The 22,629-nt window shown below is 32.7% G+C and overlaps 2 protein-coding genes across 3 annotated transcripts; both read right to left on the reverse strand.

The window, feature by feature from the left end:
- Positions 1 to 227: 227 nt before the first annotated feature.
- Positions 228 to 2,767, reverse strand: LOC140432870 (tetratricopeptide repeat protein 19 homolog, mitochondrial-like). Of its 2 annotated transcripts, none has more exons than XM_072521020.1 (3): positions 2,193 to 2,767; positions 1,229 to 1,703; positions 228 to 405 (listed from the first exon to the last, which is right to left on the reverse strand). In XM_072521020.1, exons 1-3 carry the CDS (start codon positions 2,676 to 2,678, stop codon positions 305 to 307), a joined length of 1,062 nt encoding a protein of 353 aa, XP_072377121.1. In that variant the 5' UTR covers positions 2,679 to 2,767; the 3' UTR covers positions 228 to 304. The 2 variants fall into 2 exon arrangements, with proteins under 2 accessions (XP_072377121.1, XP_072377122.1); XM_072521021.1 differs by having other exon boundaries at positions 2,324 to 2,741.
- Positions 2,768 to 3,655: 888 nt separating this feature from the next.
- Polr3B (RNA polymerase III subunit RpIII128) lies at positions 3,656 to 22,507 on the reverse strand. Its single transcript, XM_072521018.1, has 16 exons — positions 22,352 to 22,507; positions 21,997 to 22,151; positions 21,567 to 21,743; positions 20,110 to 20,398; positions 17,939 to 18,253; positions 17,028 to 17,279; positions 13,867 to 14,067; positions 12,853 to 13,015; positions 11,398 to 11,652; positions 10,427 to 10,627; positions 9,310 to 9,701; positions 8,849 to 9,086; positions 7,598 to 7,741; positions 6,795 to 6,996; positions 4,711 to 4,824; positions 3,656 to 3,914 (listed from the first exon to the last, which is right to left on the reverse strand). Exons 1-16 carry the CDS (start codon positions 22,424 to 22,426, stop codon positions 3,695 to 3,697), a joined length of 3,393 nt encoding a protein of 1,130 aa, XP_072377119.1. The 5' UTR covers positions 22,427 to 22,507; the 3' UTR covers positions 3,656 to 3,694.
- Between the last annotated feature and the right edge of the window lie 122 nt (positions 22,508 to 22,629).

Genomic DNA, 22,629 nt, shown 5'->3' on the forward strand with positions numbered 1-22,629 from the left:
TTCACAGAAACTACTTTCTTAACGAATAATACATACAATGTTTCCTTTTTCATAAAATCTATTCTACATCATAGAGCTATTGCTTCAATACACCTTCTAATGGCAAGCATATTTATTAATTAAATTCTTCGTATCAGTAGGTAACTCCTCTTTGGTAAATATTCAACAACAATTCTTTTAACTTTTGTTCCACACGATTTTTTATCAAACAAATATGTATACATTAATCAAAACATAAAATAATTTATTTAAAAAAAATAACGTTTACTCAAACAAAAATACTGAAGGATATAACATATCCAGGCTATGCTGGCACTTTCTTGCTCTTTTCTTCCAAATTCATCTTAATTTGGTCTAAACAATAACTGGCCTGGTTAATAGATTCACTGTTGTCATGTTTCTTTCCTAAAAAATATAAATACTGTATAATAGAAACGAATCTACAATATAAAGTAAATAATGAGAGGTTTAATCATGTTCAAATGGATGACATCACACTGAAGGTGATTCGTGTTTGGATCCCCTTACTTATCAATGTCTTGGTCTTCAAAGAGCCTCAATCTGTTGTTTCCCTAAAAGCAATCTGGGTAGCAAATACTCGCACATCCTTAGTTTCAGACATAAGCTGTACATTTTTTCACCCTCTAATAATTTGAGGTATTAAAATTTGATAATCTTGGTAAAGTACATGGCATGTTTATTGAAATTTACATAAAGCTTTATTTTAAGTGCAAACAGGAAGAATGTGTTCAAATTTTTGGTGAAACAATATGTGATGAAAGACTACATGTGTTAATGCAGCAATGACACCAAAGAAAGTTTTATACACTTGTCCAAAAGTGATAGATCCAAGAAAAGATATTTTTTAGAAGCGAGAGTGAAAGATTCTTTAGCACTGTCACATCATTGTATCCACCAAGCTATTAAGATGGCATCCACCTGTTAAAATGCCATTTTCATGAAATTTTGAATCCTTTAAAAGTGGCAACAATGTTGAATGTACATAATTTAACTTTTTGGGCATATCTTCCATATTGTTTTGAAAGATTATAAGTATTGACAATTACAAAATAACATTATATATTTATATCCATTTTATTTTTGTTGTCAATATGAAATTTTTATATACTCTTTATTACTTTTTGTGCTTATGTTATACATTCTTGATTTTGACACTTCTATTGGTTTGAACCAAAAAAACTTGTGTGCAAAAAACTTTCTTACTTACCTAAATGCCATGCCTCTTTGCAATTCTTTTCGGCTAAATCCACAATGCCCTTTTCTAATAAAACTAAGCCTAAATTGGCCTGGACAACTCCTAAATTTGATTTGTCCTCAAGCTGTTGTCCTATACTAACAGCTTCTTTTAAATACTTTTCCGCATTCACCATATCTTCAGCTCTAAAACTTGTAGTACCTAAGTCGTTTAATAATAGAACTGCTTGATCGGAATTTTCACCAACGATCTCACTACATATTTTATGAGCTTCTTTAAGATGCACTAAAGATTTGTTGACATCTCCTTTATCTAATAAGAATTGAGCATACCAGTCATTTATGACTCCATATAGTACTTTGCTGTCAACTGACTCTGTTTTCTTCTTGTTGATTTGTTCCAGACACCATTTATAACCAATGTCAGCTTGTTCTATTTCAGCCACTAATTGGCATATTCTAGCTAGTTTTAAGCTTATGTGAATTACCTAAAATAAGATTTGTTTTATTTTTATAATAAAAAAAATATAGTGGAAATACTGATACAATATCTAAGCTTACAACTACCAATAGACAGTAAAAAAATCAAACATACTTAAGTACTAATTTTCATTATGTTGGTTCAAAATTGTTCTTTAATTTGCCTCTTTAACTATAGAAAAGAAAATGGCCCAAAATTTGAATAAGAAATACCATTCACAACTTATTGTTTTTTCAAAAGGTGTGTGTAATGGATAATTAGTATTATGAAAAGATTCGATTGAATATCAGGTTTGTAGATGGAACATTCAATAGAAGTGAACACATGAGATATATACAATTCTATAACATGTCGGGAATAAAAAACATACAATACATAAAAAATGATAATAATGTACCAATACAAAATAAAATAGGGCAAATCATGGAAAGATGGCTAACAAAAATATGATCGTTGGCTTACTGACTCACAATAATGCAAGAATAATATACTACACCTTAAGATCATCTTCTGCCATTCCAGAACTAAGAAGCATTTGTAAGACACTCACAAATAATTTATGTGCTTTATTTAAATTCCGTTGTTCAAATGCTAAATTTGCCATTAAATCGTAGCAATAAACTATACCTTGTTCATTTTGTTGCTGTTGTGCTATTCTCAATGCAAGATGAAGCATTTGCTCAGCTTTTTCAAACTGTTCTCTCTGTATACAAAGTACAGCTCTCTTTAAGGTCATTATTAATTCTGATTCCTTTTCTTCGTCGTCTTTCGCAAACCCCAACCAAGTTAGTAAACTTACAGCCAAGACACTTTTATGAATACTTAATAAAGTAGGTTTTTGTAGGTTATATACAAATGGAAATTTTGTCATAGCTGTAAAAGTTTTGGGATTCTCTCTAAAGCAGACATTTTTTACTATTGTGGAATTTCTAAACTTATTTACTCGAAATGCATTAAATATAACTTGCCTAAAGTGATTCATACTTGTTATTAATTTTGAGTATATTTTTACTACTTATAACAATTTAAAATCATCACTCACCGATGTCAATGTCAAATTCAAAGTTAGGTAACAGGTAAATCATGATACTATGATTAAGAAGATAAGATATTGCGCATAAGTCGTGACGTAATTGGAGACTTGCACGTTCGTAATGTCAGTTTTTTGTATGTGTCAATAAATAATCTTTATTAAATAGTTTGGAGATATCCTTTTGTGTACGATTATTGTAATTATTAAACCTTTATTTAATATTATTATTTTGCTAATTAAATAATTTCATCACAGAATGCATAAAAATCCCATTTAACTTTAACAAGAATTCAAATCTGATCTCCAATGACGGCATGCGCGAACACGACCGATTTTGTGCTACGGGAAGATCCTATCTTGTTAGTCATAGTATCATGAGGTAAATGATAAAAAAAATCCTACTTAGAAAAATATAAAAATGCAGTATTTAACTTTTGATTGGTTGATTTTTGTTTGATAATAAAACAAATTTGATAGCTGTCTTTTATTTTAGGTTAGGCTGAATTGTTGCGCTGTAGCGCCAGATGTAGGCAACTTACTGTTCCTCGTTGCAGCAGTGTCAATATTTCCTTACATTTAAAATTCAAATCTCCGTTTATATACTTTTGAGGTCTGTAAAGACCAGTAATCGATGGATGGGGGCTAGATGTCAATAATAAGGTGGATGAATTCTCCTTTCTAGTGGTGCAGTATGAATAAAATAGCTTGCATGGGGTAAATGCAGCCTTCGCGTTTAAAATTGTTCAATCAAAATGTTGAAATAAACTGTGTCCAACCACTGTAAGTGAATTCATGATCCCATTTAGCTCAAATGTAGGCAAATGGTCTTTGAAGATTCTTATTCATCTTTATTTGTTATTACTGGCGCCTCTATAAATCCGGCCTGGAAGTTATTTAAGTGATGGGGTATAATAAAATAAAATATATATTGTATAACAGAAAACGTTTTATTTATAGCTAATTTCTCATTTACAATAATGTGTTAACGTCAGCCTGGCAGTTATATTCATCGACTGCAGCTCCGTCAATAACAGTTTACAAGCGTAAGGCATGGTGATGCTGGAAACCTGTCCAGAGCTTTTGCAGCTATTGCACCATCCGCAGTAGCCCAATAGGCCGCATTTGTTGCATACATCTACTTCGCATTGATCACTCGATACCATCAGACGTTCCACTAACATCATGCTAAAATTAATAATCAAGGTTAAAATCATGTTACGTAAAAATACAATTTTTTTTTTCACAAAATATGGTCACTTTTTCAATATGCTACGTAATTATTGTATAATCGAATAATATTATCAACTAAAAAATTTTTTAAATACATTAGTTCATCAGACACCTCTCAACAGATGAATTTATAATAATAATAATACTTTCACATTTTAATAATTTCGTAATTATCCTATATCGACAATACGGCAACGCTGTGCGAAAATGTCAACGTCAAAATTGGATAAAGTGCATGGAGTTGATAAAGTACAACGGACTATTATATTATAAGAAAACAATTAGTAGATTCATAACATAAATAAAATGGAGAAATAATAGGTTTTTGTTTATGAGAAATTATTTCAAAATCATAACAGTAAAACAATTATATCAAATAAAACATTGCCGAAAACCTTTCTTTTATTTCGAATCTTGGCAACACAGTGTTTACAGGTGTGCCATTTTACGTTTCCGTTAAAAAATTTGATATTTGTTATACTAAAAAGTGAGTGAACGCATGCAAACTGTATATTTTATAATACATATAAGAGAGGATATTTTAAAAAACAATATGATAATTTTAAACGACGAATTACTATTTCTTATTATTGGATACAAAATATAAATAATGTATCCTCGTATGACAACACCAATACAATTTGTAATACTAAAAGTTTGATTGATTTTTAAATTGAATCGCAAAATTACTAACTATTTCCAGTGTAAAATTTAAGAGTACTTGTTAAAAATACACTAAAAAGATACAGACCTTGCACCGTAGCCGATAAGACAATCTCTCTCCATTTCACCCAGCCTAAGACCTCCGTCTCGGCTTCTTCCTTCTGTGGGCTGTCTAGTTAAAACAGCTCGCGGTCCTCGGCCCCTAGACAGAAAAGTTTTTTAATTTGTATTCATACAAACACAAAACTAAATAAATATAAAACTGTATAATCTTTTTGTTTATTTCTCGGATTTTAAGGACCAGGCAGCTCTTTATTGAAACCGTATCCGTCTTCATACCCTAGAATCTTCAAACTTGGTTTGTCTTAGTGTTAGGTACAAGAATTCTGCAAAGCTCTTCGACACTCAACAGTTGTCTAAATACAGATCAGATGACAACCGTCTTTACAATTATATATACTCTGCAGAGCCATCATTTCACGTTAACTATTGTCATTTGATTTCCCAACCTTTCTAAGGTGAAAAGTTTCTAACAGGCCAGAGAAAGATGTCAAAGGGATCAAAAGAGGCTCGGATGGCTAGGGATGAAGAATTTTGGGTGCTACTGGATGAAAAACAAAATAATCATTGGCTGAAATTTTCCAGCAGGTTAGAAGGAGTTGTTAAAGAGGTAAGAAGAAAGTTGGATTGTCAGAAAGTAACTAAAATAAAGAATTTTGGAATGCATTGCCTAAAAAAGTAAATAATCAATCAAATATGAATATTTTTGGATGATGGTAATTGAAGAAGCAAATAGTTCATGATTAGAGGTTAGAGGGTGATGTCAAAGGGGTATAAAGAGGCTTGAATGGCAAGAGATGAAGAAATTTGGGTGGCACTGGCTGAAAACGTAAAAATTATCTTTGGAAGTCTTCTAGCAAATCAGAGAGTACTGTTAAAGGTGTAAGAAGAGAGTTGCATAGTTAGAAAGTAATCCAAATTAATAATTTTTAGAGGTAGTGACTGAATAAGTAAATAATCAACGGCTAAAGGTTTCTAACAGGTCAGAGGTAGGTGTTTAAGGGGGTGAGAAGAAGCTTCTAACGTTAGAGGGTGATGTCAAGGTAGTAAAAAGAGGCTTGGATGGCAAGACATGAAAAAATTTGAATGGTATTGGCTGAAACAGTAAATAATCTTTGTTTGAAGTCTTCTAGCAGGTCAGAACGTATTGTTAAAGGGGTAAGAAAGAAGTTAAATAGTCAGAAAGTAACCAAAATGAACAATTGTGGATTGTATGAGCTAAAAAAGTAAATAATCAATTGCTGAAATACTTCTAACATGTCAGAGCATGTTATTTAAGGAAAACTAAACTTGAATAGTAAGAGATGAAGAATTTTTGATGATAGTAATTGAAGAAATAAATGGTTAAAGGCTAGAAGTTGCTAACACGTCAGAGGATGATGTTAAGATAGTAAATAGATGCTTGGATAGAAAGAAATAAAGAATTGTGGCTGAAAAACTTATTAATCCTTGGCTGAAGTCTTCTAGTAGGTCAGAAGATATTGTTAAGGGGTAAGAAGAGAGTTGGATAGTTAGAAAGTAATCCAAGTAAATAATTTGTAGAGGCAGTGCCTGAAGAAGACTTTTAGCAGATCAGAGGGTGGTATTAAATAAATTAAATAGTCGAAGAGTAACTAAATTTAATCTATTACTTGCTGTACTGAGTGTGTTCTTTCTAAAGTAGAATTTATGGTAACGGTTTTGGTTGTAATCTCCGTAACAATTTTTCTGCCAGCACCAGAGCCATATCATCCCATATATAAGATGCTTTTGGATTCTTTACCTGATTTTATATTTCTGACGTTCCCAAAATCTTTATTTTACTGCTTTGTAGGTTATAAATACAGAATAAAACGTTCAAGGGTGCTATATAATGGTGGATTGACGAGATACCGACCACAATAAAAAGACACTACATGATCTTTACTTCCTACTTCTCACCTAACATCCCCTTATACAGTACTTACAGCGGTTACAGTATTACGATAACTTGCTACCATAAAGTGTTATTATAAAGAACAACGTAACGTATTAACATGGACTTACGTCCAAAAAGAATAAAATAAGGCACAAAAATCATGTAGATAGATGTTATTGTTAACCGTTTAGTGTATTTATTAAAAAAATACTTACCTCCCATGGATCTTATCCTGAACCATATGCTTCAATTTTTGGTAATAAACGGGACCTGAGTAAATATAAGCTTCGAGAGGCTCGCCCGTTATACCAGAATAAAATATATCTTTTCCCTGATAGTTAAATCCATGCTTGACCAACTCCTCGCTTACGTCCGATACTTTGGATCCACCGAAGGCCGTTCCGTAGTGAAATTTACCTAAAATTAGTAATTAATTGTATAAAGTACAGTATTATTTCGAACAAGATATTCAATATTATCTTAAGCAGCTGAAACAAGAACTGAAATGTCATAGATAAGAAAAAGATAACAGAAATTAACAAAAATAATTTTCTCACTCATGGTTTATATTTTAAGGGCTGTAAAAATCCATATCTTCGTATATTTTGCATAATATATTCCAGATATTAAATATAGTGCAACATAAGAGCCTCTTTGGCATTATTGAGGTCCACCTTGCTAATTTTTGGCTCACTCACGTTCATGCTTGAACGATATATATGATGGTGACGTATAAGGTCTCATTAAGTAGACATTTTGTGTCAACTGTCACGTTTTCATCGCATTTTACGTGAAATGTCACTTCCACGTCAAATGTCACATTTTTCATAAGTTACAAGTTACATGTCTATATTGGTAAATAAATTTGCAAAGGCCAAAAATATGATAATTAAAGTAAAATAATTATTAAAGTTCTTATGGTTAGTCTGTTTTATCAAGAGAAATTGTAAATATTTTATTTTGACAAAAAATCAAATATTTTTTAATAAGAAAATCGATAGAAAAATTAATTTCTTACCTTCGACAAGTCCAGCTTTTCCTGCTAACAGTTCTATTAATTTACCAACTGTCATTCTGGAAGGGAAACCGTGGGGGTTCATAATAATATCTGGACAAATACCGTATTCATTGAATGGCATATCTTCTTGTTCTACGACGAGACCTGCAGAAGAAGTATGCATTAGTAGTAAACTTTTGATGTTATTTTCATTAAAAAAATAACTATTCAAAGTTAGAGGGTGATGTCAAGAGGGTAAAAAGAGGTTTGAATAGTAAGAGATCAAGAAATTTGGGTGGTACTGGCTGAAAAAGTAAAATTAACTCTTGAATGAAGTCTTCTAGCAGGTCACATAGTATTGTTAAAAAAGTAAGAAAAGAGTTGGATGGTCAAAAAGTAACCAAAATAAAAAATTTTAGGTGGTATTGGTTGAAGAAGTAAATAATCGATTGCTGAAGGTTTCTAACTGGTCAAAGGGTGTTGTTTAAGGGGTGAGAAGAAGCAGGAACGATCAAAGATGAAGACTTTTGGATGATAATAATTTAAGAAGTAAATGGTTTATGGTTAGAAGTTTTAACAGGTTAGAGAATGATATCAAGGGGGTAAAATGGCAAGACATGAAAAAATTTGGATGATACTGGCTGAAAAAGTAAAAATAATTCTTGGATGAACTCTTCTAGCAGATCAGAGAGTACTTTTAAGAGAGGGTTTAAGAGATTCCCTATTAAGGGGTCACTTTAGAGAACATAAACAAAAAAAAATAATCGTGAAGGTCGTTCAAAATTGGCTGTTGTGACAAAAAACATATATGCTTTGCGTTAACAAATATTGCAAAGTGATAAAACGAGCGTTTCTTCTATTAAGAGAGTAGGCGCAAAATTTCGGGCCAATGCTTTTTAAATGCATTTCATTTTTTTCGAATCCTGAAAAACTAATAAATATTTTTTTAAAATTTGAACGCAGAATGAAAGTTTACATTATTACCGAGGGCCGAAAGTCCCTTAGAATAAACAAAAAGTTTATTTTGAATGAGATATTTGAACTTAAAAATCACACTTAATTTTCTCTTCATTTTCACCTCGGTAACTTACTAAAATAAACATTATAGAAGCTTTCAGGGACTTTCGGCCCTCAGTAATAATGTAATCTTTCATTCTGCATTTAAATTTTTCAAAAATACTTATTAGTTTTCTCAGGATTCGAAAAAAATTATTGCATTTAAAAAGCATTGGCCCGAAATTTTGCGCCTACGCTCTTAATATTTAGACTTACCTACGACCCCCTTTTGACCGTGCCTTGAACTAAATTTGTCGCCAATTTCAGGTCTTCTAGTCTGCCTGAGGAGCACCTTCAACAACGTAGTATCTTCCTCGTTTGTGCTAATTAATACCTTCTCTATATAACTGGGTTCATCGTTTCTATATGTGACTGGAGTATCTTTATATTCTACAGATGTATTAGAACTACCAGGAACCGCTGACACCGTTGGTACAGATTTGTTGATGAGGACCTAAAACACATTTCGCATGTCATTTTTTCGAATGCTTTCTCAGATATCGATGAAAATAATTCTGGGCAAATACGTCATTCGTCACCGGTACCTTTAGATGATGTAAGATGTAGCTATGATACCTTCCAAGTATGTAGATGTTAATCAAGGTATTCCAAAATGTGATGAAAGAGAAAAACACTTAAAAATGAATGTTTAAAAAAAGCTAACAAAGTAAACTTACCTGTCTACTTTGAACCAATTCTCCTGGAGCGACAATTCCGTCATTGTCCAAGCAGCTGTGCTTCCACGCAGGTTGACCAGTAGTTGCGTCGAGCATCGGTCCTTGAATCCTGTCAAACGTTTGGTTTGGGTACCGCTTCATGATACATTTGGAGTTCTTGTAGACTAGACATCTGCCGAAACCTCTATCGATAGAAGCTTTGTTCAAAATGAGGGCATCTTCGATATCGTAACCGCTGTAGCTCATTACAGCTACGGTAGCGTTCTGACCGGCCGGTAGCTTATCGAAATTGGTTAGTTCTATGGTTTTAGTTTTTACCATGGGTGCTTGCGGGTATACGAGGTTGTACAGGAGAGTATCCATACGATTTTTTTGGTTGTAGCCAATTGTTCCTAAAACGTATTAGATATTGTAACCCGATACTATTGAGACTGATGAGAAAAAACATATTATATCACCTTAAAATTAAGACTACAAGCATCCAAACGAATAAGAAAGGGTTCAAGAGAAGTCTATAACTAAAAAATAAATATTGTTACAATAAATATTATGGCGCACAAAACTGTAAATATATTATTTCTAATTCTTTTCTATTCTAGTATTTTCTCCGAGCCGCTATAAAAAAACCAGTCTGGGTTCCCGTTCATTCGAGGTAATTCAGGTCAACACCGCTGCGACCGGTCTTCCCCCATGTTCGAGCCAATTCATGTCTGCTTCCAGGGAATTCCAGAACTAGGTAACAGAAACAGGGAACTTTGGAAGTTGTAAAATAAATTAATATAAATTATTGTGTTTTTAGTGAATTAGAATAAGTGTAGAAGACTGTAATAAATTAGAATCAGTGGAAATAAAGATTAAATAAACTAAGTGTTAGTTAAAATACAACAATATATAAGGTTAGGTTCTCTGAAGTGTTCGGGTAGGTTTGACAGTTCTGACAGTGAGACGATTTTCGAAATTTAATAATTTTATATGTGGAAAAAAGTTTATACGAATTTATTCAAAAATACCGAGTTCAAACCGGTAATACAATTTGTACGTTAAGCTAAAATTTTAGAAGTATCTGCGATAAGAGAAAAAACGAGCAAACAATTAATTATTATTAAAACATATTTACCCATGGCTTGTTTTCCCATAGCGCACTGATAAGTATTTCTCGGAGATTGATTGTGATGTGGGTATGGTACCAGGCCTGCACATACTCCCAGTAAGGTAAAAGTTGCTATTTCTAGGTGAGTAGTTTGCAACGTTATATCCTTTTCGTAACAGGCTATATAGCTGTCGTTTTCTTCATTTACGTCCAAAAATTCGATCAATCCTAAAAATGACAGACAATTAGCAAATATTATATTAGTTATAGTAGTAGTTACTGTAAAGTAAAACTGCAAGATCGGAAAAGAAGTTTTTATGTTTTAACAGCTGTACAATCTACTTTAATATAATACCAATATATTTCATTTAAGCTGTGTTCCAATACTGTGATTTCCCCCTGGAAGTGTTGCAAAGTACTCATCTACAGACTCAATGGCTTTTAACTTGTCGAATAGTGCTGAGCAAAGAGGAATGTTCTGACAATAGATGGGAGTCCGAGGGAGCTAAACCTGGAGAATAAGGCGGCTGTTTCAGTATTCCATAGTGCATATTCCTCAATTTCACCATTGACAAGTCACTTTAATGGTCAAGTGCATTGTACTATTCGAAAAAGATTTTTTCTTGTTTAGTCAGGTCTGTTTTCAGGAATGCTTTAGCCTAGTTTCATTAAAAAGTGACAGTAATATTCTCCCACTATAATTTTACTTTTTTCAAAATGGCCAATCAGCCAAATTTCTTTCCACTGAGTTTTTACTCGAAGGTCACCTCTTTATCGGAGTTCGTGGAATATTTCGGCGGTGTAGAGATCTCTCGATTTCTTTAATGCACAGGGCCGCAATCAGGGATATCAGACTCACAAAAATAGCTTTAATATTCTAAATAGTAAATATGTGTCGTAGTTAATTTACCATTGATAACAATGTTTTTCATTGTGGAGTGAATATGCGAATAGAAAAAATGTCCCAGCGTTATTTAAGAAAATATATACCTACTTACCGTTCTGTAGAAAGTCTTCGAAACCTCTCATACCTTTTTCGAGTTCTAAAATATGTTTATCGTTGACGAGAGGTATTCCATTTTCCACTATGATGTAGGGCCTGCACAAACGGCCGCTATCCGAACTGATATATACGCATTTGTGCAGATGGCTTGGATAAATCGAGACATATCCAGATATAAAGCCTTTTCGGCGGGTCATCCTGTATACTTTTATTAGTTTCCTGTAGTTTTTCGTTATACCCAAGATATTACCTAGAATAAGAAGATTAATATTATGATGTAAAGAGGTATAGTGATAGAATATGTCTTCTGGTGAAAACACAATTGCTAATTATTTTCTATCTGCTTAATTTCTACATTATAATTCAACTTCATCTAATGTGTCTTTTGGCATCCTTTTTATTCTCGTCTCGCGTGTGACGATTGTTTTTTGTGTTTGAAATAATCAGATTGTGGCGTTTTCTCATAATTAACTAAGGATTTTTTGTTTAAAATATCACCGACTTAGATTTAATTGCTACTCAACTTGTGACTTATAAACTTGATTTTTTGTTTTTTATTTCGATGCAGGGTACCCGAAAGCCGCTTACACCTATTTCAACCTCTTGAGGTCTCATCAGAACGACATACGCAGTTGCTCCGAATCGAAACAATGTTTAGTTCTTTACTCTGTTTGGAGTACCAGAAACTGAGTTCACTATGAATTTTTACCGTGACGAACAGCATGTGTGAATGCATATTGATAATTCCGTTGCCGACTAATTCATCAATATGTCTGCTTTGCAAGTTTTAGAAAGCACAGTGGTAAAGATTTGAATTTGATTCACAAGTAGGAAATCTTAGTATTCCTAGTGTTGATTTTTTGGAATCCAGATGTATTCCAGAACCATAGCACTGATCCGTTTCTATAAACCAAGCTTTATTCGAGAATCCAGTGAGATGGAAAAGCGCCTTAATTGTTTCAATAAAATAGATGACGGCAACCGGTTACTTTCAACATGGAGTCCTCTCCTCAATCGCAATAAAAAACCGCCATTTCGTAGACCAATTCAGCTCTTGCAGTCAAAAATCATCCAGCCAAACGAAAAACTATCGATGCTGGCGATATAAAATTGCAATCTTCGATTATAAGCAGCAATATATTAGTGAAGTGATCTGACGACTCAGTCCCGGAAGTCCTTATGCACACTCCAGAAAACAAGTCGAAAACTCAATGCACTAAAAGCCAATGCAATTCAACCCAGATCATCGGATTAATATCAAACAGGAGAGAATGAAAAGGAAATAGGATTATTGTTAGATAATATTATGTTAAAATAATCGGGCTTGTTTATCGAAAACTAAATGCAAAAGCACTGAATGGACAATAATAGCATTGGATAAAGACCAGAGGTGGAGACAAGGGAGTCTACGTCCTAATAAAAATCTAATAAATATTTAACATTTTCTTACCATTTAGAAATACAATATACGTTGAAGGAGAATGGATAGCAAAACTAGCAACCATATTAATGTCTTGAACTCCAGCATTTCGGGCCAGTCTAATCAGGGGATATTCGTCGACTTCTGTGGTAATGTGAGTCATCAAGGCCAAATTTTTTACTAAACCACAAGCCTGAAAGTTATTTAAAAAGTAGATTTGTGTACAACACTAACTAATCGACTATACATTAAACATAAAATAAAGTTCAGGTTTTTTTGCCTTTTTTCAGCTTCTCTAACACTTTTCTTCCTTCTTCTACTCATATCTCTTCATAATGACTGCATATACTGTCAGAATCCGAAGAAATAAACGTAGTACACGGAATTTAATGCCGATTTTTTGAATGAGGCATGCAATGAGCATATTTTATATCGGCAAAAACGCTAAGCTAAGAAAATGTCTATATATTTTATTGACCTAAAAATTGCTAAAGATAGTCATACCATAGTTCACATGCAAAATTGTCTAATTCTAGCCTAGCACCCAGACTAGAAACTGTAACGAATTACAAGAAACCAATTGAATACTATGCGACGTTGCAAAGTGGATATGCTGTAGGTTCATGTATTGGAGTTATAATCCTTTGTATATGCAACTAGATACTTTATATATCTACGTGAACATATCAAAAAATCGACAATGGACCAACACTAAAGTTATTTTCTTCTGTAATCAACGTAACTAGGTGATGCATGACTGAATAATGTGTGTGATCTCAACAATCTCAATATCTCTCTATATTAATTCGTCATAGAACTGTCTTTGATTGATATATTCCATTGTACAGGTTCAATTTTATAGTTTTACGTGGTTCGACTAGAAAAAAGGTTTGAATAATGTCATAATTGTGCAAAACTACAACAAACTAACTGTAGATATTCAAATATTGTTTTAAATAAATTTGACAACACCGCTTTTGTGTATATTAAGGCAAAAAATATAAAGAAACTTTACTTGTGTAATATTTAAATGGAAATACTCACTTCTCCTTCAGGTGTATCGCTCGGACACAGCATTCCCCACTGGCTAGGCTGAAGAGACCTTGGTCCCGATACTTTTCTGGTTTTTTCGAACTGAGAGTTCACTCTGGTCATCATACCTAACGCAGAAATGTAGCTGAGTCTCGAAAGAACTTGAGTAACTCCTAACCGTTCCATTCTGAAACGTTTAATGGTCCAATTTCCCTTAAAAAATGCCAAGAACATGTAATATTGATACTAAAGTTGAAAGAGTCAAATGAAACACAAATACACTAGGTAAATTGAACTTTTGGATATTTTTGCTACCCAAATTCTACCTATACGATATCTACTTAACATATTCCCAAGTACAACAAAGAATCGGCCATTAAGGGCTTGTACAAGTTTATAAAAGTTCTTCTTTTCATGGATTGCCAACTAAACGGTATTTTAGAAAGACTTATGCTATGGAAATCCTGTCCAAACTTAAGTAAGTTGACCCTAACTAGTTGCTATGATAGCTAAATGGAAACATGTCTTAGTAATAACCTGGTGAAGTCGGCATTGTAAGGTGGATGATGTAAGACTCTGACAATGGTAATTATCCAAACTTTGGATACAGCTTTGAATACAGTCATTGGTACAGCTATCTGCAACTACAATGAGGGTATTTATGGTATCCCCAATTGAACAACGAAGGAGGCTGCTGACTTGATGTCTATCAATATTCAAATAAATCTCAATTTTGTGTTAAAACAAAGACAATTATGACAAAATATTGAATGACTCATACAAAGCGAAATTATACGCCCAGCAGCCTTAAATATATCCGTTAAAAATACATTCACTGAGTCATCAATTACACCAACTCTATATCAAAATCCCTCCATCTGCTCCACCGGATTTAATGCCACGGTACTTGAACCGTGAATTTTGTACTTTATGTAGCCCCAAGCTGTCCTCCTCTATATTTAGCCACGCCAAGTGTATTACAAACCACGTCCAGTCCACTGAAAGCCAAACTCACTTTAATATTAATCCACGCCCATTGCAAGTCACACCCAAACTATTTTAAAGCCACGCTCAGCACATTATAAACTGCTCGTTCTTTATTTCAAAGTTATTACAGCTTGTCAAGTCATAATTCACGTCCTTTCGGACTTTGAGCTTTATTACCAGTCATGAACCCCCAGATATACTTTAAAGTTGATCCTATTTATATAGTCAGAAGACAAGCCCTTTTACCTTTAGTCACACCCATAGAGTTACAATATATCTAAGAGACGTGAGACCTCGTCGACATGAGAACTTTCTCGTAGTTGGGGGCTCATCATGTTCAGTCGTGGTCACTAAGTTTGTAAGGGGAACACAGAATGGAAGTAAAAAAAGTCCAAGTATCAAGCCAGAACCAAGATTCCGTTAAGCTTATCTCTTCAACTAACAAAACTGGAGAAACAAACAAACAAAGCTGCTTCAGTCATGCGAAAACTATGAAATTGGATCTTTCTTACAGAACACGCTTACTAAAATGAAGACGAAAAAGGTTCAGCGAGCGATAATGATCTGAGAAGCGGGGAAAACGTTTAAGTACATGCTAAATTAAAGGCTTCGACACAAAAGAGGAACGACAACAGTTATTAATAGCCTATACAAAAGCCACAAAAAAATACCTTTCTCAGCTCGCAGTATAGAAAGATTTAAGAGGTCAAACCACTCCTTTATCTACAAAATACTGAGTTAGAAACCACACCTATTCTATTAAAAGCCATATTCACTCGAATATTAAACCACGCCCTTTAAAAATCACCTTCAAACTATTTTAAAGCTTCCCTATCACAAACTACACAATTCCTTTGAGTCACAATTCACTCCCACTGTCTTATAAACCTTAAGTCAGACCAAACCTATTTCAATGCAAAGCCCACTGATTTAGAAACCACACCCCTTCTAATCCAAAGTAACTCCACCTTCTCTTTTCACAAGCCACGCCCTCTCAAACCTTACTTCTAACCTCATACTTCCAATCGCTCTTTTTCAACATATCTATTAGTGACCTAGGTTATTTTATTATATATGCGGATAACACCAATGTGAGGTAAGGTAAGGTCATTTTCTTATAAAAAGTAAATTGTAGGCCATCCAATTTTGATGTTATCTTTTTATACAATATTGTCGGAGTAATCTTGTTGAATCAATGGAGAAATACTTGCAATTCCTAGTAACGAAACCAAGAAGTTTATATGCCTTTATTGAAATAGAGTTTATGTGGTCACAGAAAGTAAGCTTCTCATTGAAAATAACATAATTCAGTGGCTGGTTATTAATAGTATAGCTTGTTCCAATTCTATTGACTTTACGAGAAAAACTTATAAAACAACATTTTTTTACATTTAAGTAGAGTTTGTTCTGATTGTACCAATTTTGTAGTCGGTCTGTCATCTTGTAGCAAGGCTTGATCTTTTAAGCTATCTATAATTTTCCAAAATTTCAAATCATCTACCAACATTAGACTTTGCTATATAGGAAACAGGAAGTGATGTCGTTAACGAAGATATTAAAAAGAAGTGGAGAAGTGTGGCCTCCTTGAGGAACTCCAGATGTAGAGTTTTTAATCAATTCAACAAACCTGACATGAAAGCCTATATTAATTAATTTGTCCAAAAGTATTTGGTGATCTACACGATCAAATGCTTTGGAAAAATCTGTGTATATTGCATCTACCTGTTTACGGTCTTCCATGTGAGATAATATATCAGATTGATAGCAAACTAAGTTTGTTGCAGTGGATCTTTTGCTATGAAAACCATGTTGTGATTGAGATACTAAGCATTTACATAACCAAAAAAGTTACTTTGCTATAAGACTGTCGAACAGCTTAGGAATTGCAGATTGTATACAAATGCTATGATAATTTTCAATATTGTCTTTCTGACCATTTTTAAATATAGGAACAACATAACTTTCTTTCCATGAAGACAATGAAAATTTAAGCTTATTATTATTAATTTCTGTTAAAAGGTACATGAAAAATGTTTTCTAGAAATTTTTTTTACTAAGTATATATAGAACTGTCTAAAATAATTCTAAACTTATTGTTAGACAATTTGCAAGCACTGTGATGTCATTGATGACATAAAATGGACTTACAGGGAAACAATGTATACATAATTATCTTGTTAACTTACCGTGGATATGGCAAACACCAAACAACTTGTAATTAAATCAGATCTCATGTATTTCACAACATCAAATTGTGTAGCTCTAATCTTGGGAATGGTCTTTTCTGCGATGGCTGTCAGTTCCCAGTTGAACCTTTTGAACACGTCTTCGAACATTAGAGAAATGAGGGAACCAGCCAATTCCAATCTTTTATTACCGTAATAGTCCCTGTCATCCAGTAGTTGGCTGTCATTTTGTGCTTCGATCACTTTCTTTATCTAAGGAATATTTTAATTTTAAAATAAATATTGCCATATGTATAATGACGATTTATTGTAAACAATAATCTGCTAATTTTTGTATAAATTGAGGAACTAAATAAAGTTTTGAGTGTTGAACAATGACTGCTCTATATATACAGATATTTTTTTAGAAACAGTTTCTAGAAAAGTCAATACATACTATCCAGAAGATCATGATGGAAAACATCCATTGTGATACTAGAAAAATGAAACAAGAAAGGTTGATAAGCCAAATACTGGAACTGGGAAGAAAAGAAAAACACAGAGAGGAAGCTCCAACAGAAATTGGCAAGATTAAATTGTGGATACAGACAGGAAAAATGAAAACAGATGAAAAAATGATATTAATGAAGAATAGGAAAATTTTAATTAAAGTGTACGAGATTTCTTAATAATCAGTGTTCCTGGTTTAATTTATGGAGGTGGCAACACTGTAATTACCATATAGGGGACGATACATAGATACAATCGAGGCGATGATAGAAAGATTCCATAAACAGAATTGAATAACAAAGATATACTGCACAATTAATGTATCTGAAAGGTGGAAAAGGAGAAAAGTTTCAATATACTAAATCCAAAAATCAATAGATCAGTAAAAAATGAAATAAATGTCAATTAAAAGTGTATCTTACCATCAGTCCTAAATAAATAGCTTTGAGTCTAAAATTATATTCTTCTACTGGTACATGAGCCAGAACAGTAGTTGCCAGTAAATCTCGAGCTTCATCAGCAGGCGTTTTCATCTTTGATGCTGATGTAACGTACCTCTTTACAACCAATTTGGTTCCTAAGTACGCTAATGCTGACTCCTGTGTATATATCTTCAGGTTGTGGCATTCTTCAAGAGTGGGAGTCAATTTGTGGATGTCGTTTATTCCTATCAGTTCACATATTTCTTGGTCGTTTATGATGTTTAAAGCTTTAAATACTATAGAGACGAGGATAGGCTGAAAAATGTAAAATTAAGAGTATTGGGTACCAACAAATTTGAAGGGAATGCAAACAATAATAGACCACTCAAAATTTATAACAAAAAGTATTTACGAAAACCACTGAATCAAATTCTGAATATTTTTTATGATTTAGTTTACTTAGCTATAGAATTATTTATCCCCCTAAAAAGGTATTCAAAACGTAGATTCCTCTCTTGGTTCTCTCCAGAGTTGAAGGACCTGATAGTTGAGAAAAAGGAAGCTCACAAAAAATATCTTTTATCTAAATCACTTCTGGATTATCGCACTTTTTCTCAGCTGAGGGCCAACTGTAAATTGTTAAAAGCTGAACGCTACAGAAATCATATTTATTTAACAGAATTATCACTAGGAAATAATTTGAAGGGATTTTGGTCGTTTGTGAATTCACAGAGGGGAAAGCCTTCCTTGCCCGCTGTGTTGAGTTATGGTGGTGTTGGATCCAGTCACGGACCAGATATTGTAAATCCTTTTGCAGAGTATTTTTCTACGGTCTATTCTACTCAAATATGTGACATACCCAGTGATTCACCTTCACTTGGTCTAACTAACTTGACTGGTTTCAACATAACTATATCTGATATTTATTTAGAATTATCAGAACTGGACGTGAGTAAGGATATGTGTCCTGATGGATTGCCTCCCAGCTTTCTCAAGAATTGTTGTTTTATATTATCCAAACCTCTTTTTTACATTTTTAATCTATCCTTAAATAAGGGTGAATTTTCAGAATGCTGAAAAAATAGTTGTTTAACACCTATTTTTAAAGCAGGAGATAATTCATTGGGGAATAATTACAGGCACATTAGTATAATTAGTGTAATACTAAAGATATTTGAATGTTTTTTATGTGACTATCTTAAAGCTTCAATTGAAAAACAGCTAATGGACCAACAATTTGGACTTCGGATTAGCAAATCAACTGAATGTAATATACTAGTGTTTGTGGACTTCCTGAGGAAGGCCATGGAGAGGGACTGTAGGGTACATGCACTATACACTGATTTCTCCAAGGCCTTTGATCGGGTCAACCATAATATTTTAATAGTTAAACTTAAAAAAGGGTGTTAATGGGCCACTTCTTAGATGGCTGAGAACATACTTAATTGACCAAGTTCAGATATTTTATTGTATATATTGTAAACATTGTTATTAATGGGCAGAAGCCTGTTGAAAATAAATAAATATTTATCCAGAGAGTTTAAATCACAAACACAAATTATACTGAATAATGGATACACTATCACAGATGATAAGATTGCTGGAGTCCACAGACAAGTACATGATACCAATGGAACTATTTTTTTTTTATTTAGTTGCACTCTTTAGCAATCAAAACACAAATAATGTTCTATAAGTTATTTGCTGGCTGTAGAGCAAAGGGCTTCTATTGGCCTGGTCAATTCCTTTTGAGTCTTCTTTCATAGAACTATGACTCATAATCCAGATTCTAGTCAGATAGAAACGGAACCTTTAATTCTAAGAATGGAAAGGAAAAGGCTGTGTGGTTAGTAATAAACAATAATTAACTCAGTGAACATGGCATCAAAAAAAATGTGAGAAATGGATATCAACACAATCCATAATCTAGGAGTCATGATTTGGCAACATGTTTAGTGGCCAAAGGAATGGTATGCGTAAATTAAGCTAATAAATAATAGAAAAAGTATATGAAGTTATTGTTAAAAACTATTTATGTTTCGTAGATTACACTAAAGCATTGCTTTATATAAGTGTGGAACATGAACCATGAATTCATTTTTAATAAACTTTTATAAGAATGACAAAAACTTTGAATGAACTTGTTTAAGAAGAGAATCATAAAAACTTACATCTGTGAAAGTATTATGTCCCACATAATACTTATTTCCTTTGACAAATACATTGGTCCTGGACTTCTTTTCATGGGTGGAACTGGTCACTTGACACTGCACTCCATATTTTCCTTCCTCCACCAACATTCTATTTTTTGTTAACTGTTCTTGGATCAAAATAACTTTCTCTTGTCCTTTCACGACGAAATATCCACCTGGGTCTAATGGACATTCGTTCATTTTTGCTAATTCATACTCGGATTTGCCGCTCAGAACACAATTTGAGGATTTCAGCATAATTGGCATCCTGCAGATTTGTAAAATTTGTTTTATTTAGACAAAAAAATTTATAAATACGATTTTGATTATCATTTTGATATGTAAAAATAAACTTTTTGTGCCAATTTTTACCTACTTTATGATTGCCTCAATATTATGGCTCTTATATTGAAAAAAGGTAAAACTGAAATAGGGTATTAAAAACCCAAGAAAACTAGAGGCCTAACAGATAATCAAGAGAAGCTAATAATAACTATAGTAGAGAAAATGGACTTGAAATATGCAGAAAAATGTTTAAAAATAAACACCATAACTAGAATGTTGCCATCGAAGGAAAAATATCTCCTTAATGTATATTTGATAACGAGAAATGCCATATGTAAAACAAAAAAGGTCAAGGCAATAGGTCTCAACAATTTTTATTCAAAATTTTTAAAATTAATGGATAACACACGAATAAAATGGCTTACATTGATATTTAACAACTTATAAAAAAATTTCTTAGGGTTAGCTTAAATCAAATTTAAACAAAAACATATACCACAAAAAAAAATGTGACTGTTATAGAACTATCAGTTTTATGACTCATCTATTAAAGACCTTTCTCAAAGTAATTCTAACTAAAGTAAAGATCTACAACAAAATATTCCTCTGCTAGATATTGGGATCAGAATCCATGGTAACTGTTATTTTGTCACTACTACTTGACACAACAACTGTTCTTGGAATATCCTTAGGAATTTTAATATAGTAGTACTCCGCTGTGTACTATATCTAGATACCTTTGGCCAGTTATCGGTTCATTCATCTTTTGGGGCAATTTCTTATTCCAAGGGCAAGTAAGTTCCTTAATCTGTAGTAATAGTTCTGTTAAAAGATGACTGATAAAAGAGCGACTGCTTATACCAGCAGTCAGTCAGACAGCCAAGTTGTGATACTTTCCCTGGGTTTCTGTAATATTTTTTAAGGTATGCTTTCCTATAGCATACCCACTATGCCCTTCAGGATCCCAACTGTTTGGCCTATAGTTATATCATGTACATAATATGTAAATTCTTTCAAGTATCCTAACCCTATTACAGCTTCTCAATTGAAAATTTATCCATCTATTTCTTGGTGCTTTATCAGGAACAAATCCTTATAGGTAAATAAAGTGTTTATTTCTCTTTTTATATATAATAAAAATGTGTACTTACCTTCCAATTAAAAGGCCTGTTTTAGATAGCCTTTGGGATCCTCTTGTGTATTCTATATCAACTGTTATTGGAGCTGAATAAGTCATATCCCTTAACCTACATTCATGAGGCGTTGTAGGTTTGCTAATATTGAAACCTTCATCCACATCAGGTGTTCCAACTTGAACATTTGTGTACCTATTATAGAAAATAGATGGTATAGTTGACTATTATTATTGAAAGTATATTATGGTTACACTATTTTAGAAAAATAGTGTAATTTGCTATAACCAACTCCAGGAATTAAGTGTTGGAATGCATGAGCAAATTATTATAAAGTAATTATATAATAATCATAATCATACCAGAATAAATTCAAATACATATATAAAATAGCTTATGATAAGTATATAAAATAGCCTCTAACTTCTAACTATATCAATCAACTCACTTGATATAAAATAATGGATCAGCATCACAGGTTACTTTGTTGTTAGCTTCAACTATCTTCTTAATTTCAACTGCAATGAAGTAGTTGAATGAGTCTATATGTTGTTTTACCAATCCTCTTATTTTTAAAAAAGCAGGCACCAACTTCCATTTTTCCTACAAGTAAAATAAAATAAATTTAGATATAAAACATATCTATTTTCAATTTATTTTAGTTTCGTTCGTAATTAATTTATACTTTCTAAATAATTTTTCTTGTATAAAAGGTAATATACCAATTTGAAAAAGTGTTGCAGTTCCACAAATGTGGACATATTCTATTATTAAATATTTATAAAATAATATTTATCACTTACTTCTATTTCTTTAATTGGCATGTGATATTGTTTAGGATCTCCATAAACATGTTCGTAGGACTCCTTCTCCTTCATGTTTTTTAAAATAAAACCATAAAACTACTCAACGAAAATTAAATAAATATTTACCATCACAATGAGGTTATGTTCTTCTTTATTTCGTTTAACGTCAAAGTTCGCACCGGTAAGACAAGTCGTTTAACTTAATTTATATTTATGAAAATTTATTGTGAAATTTTTTTAATGTGTAAATTAACAATGTGTGTTCTTAGAAACAA

The sequence above is a fragment of the Diabrotica undecimpunctata genome, chromosome 1 (genome assembly GCF_040954645.1).
Source record: "Diabrotica undecimpunctata isolate CICGRU chromosome 1, icDiaUnde3, whole genome shotgun sequence".
NCBI lineage: Eukaryota > Metazoa > Arthropoda > Insecta > Coleoptera > Chrysomelidae > Diabrotica > Diabrotica undecimpunctata.

Bases quoted from the DNA above. Each gene is read 5' to 3' on its own strand.
- LOC140432870 (XM_072521020.1), bottom strand. From the start codon at position 2,678: ATGAATCACTTTAGGCAAGTTATATTTAATGCATTTCGAGTAAATAAG. The intron at 1,704-2,192 runs GTGTAGTATATT...ATCTTATTTTAG, and splicing joins TGGCAGAAGATGATCTTAAG to GTAATTCACATAAGCTTAAA. The intron at 406-1,228 runs GTAAGTAAGAAA...TATATTTTTTAG, and splicing joins CAAAGAGGCATGGCATTTAG to GAAAGAAACATGACAACAGT.
- Polr3B (XM_072521018.1), bottom strand. From the start codon at position 22,426: ATGAAGGAGAAGGAGTCCTACGAACATGTTTATGGAGATCCTAAACAA. The intron at 20,399-21,566 runs GTAAGTACACAT...ACAAATCTGCAG, and splicing joins ACAGGCCTTTTAATTGGAAG to GATGCCAATTATGCTGAAAT. The intron at 7,742-8,848 runs GTAAGTCTAAAT...CTTCTTCTGCAG, and splicing joins CGGTCAAAAGGGGGTCGTAG to GTCTCGTCGTAGAACAAGAA.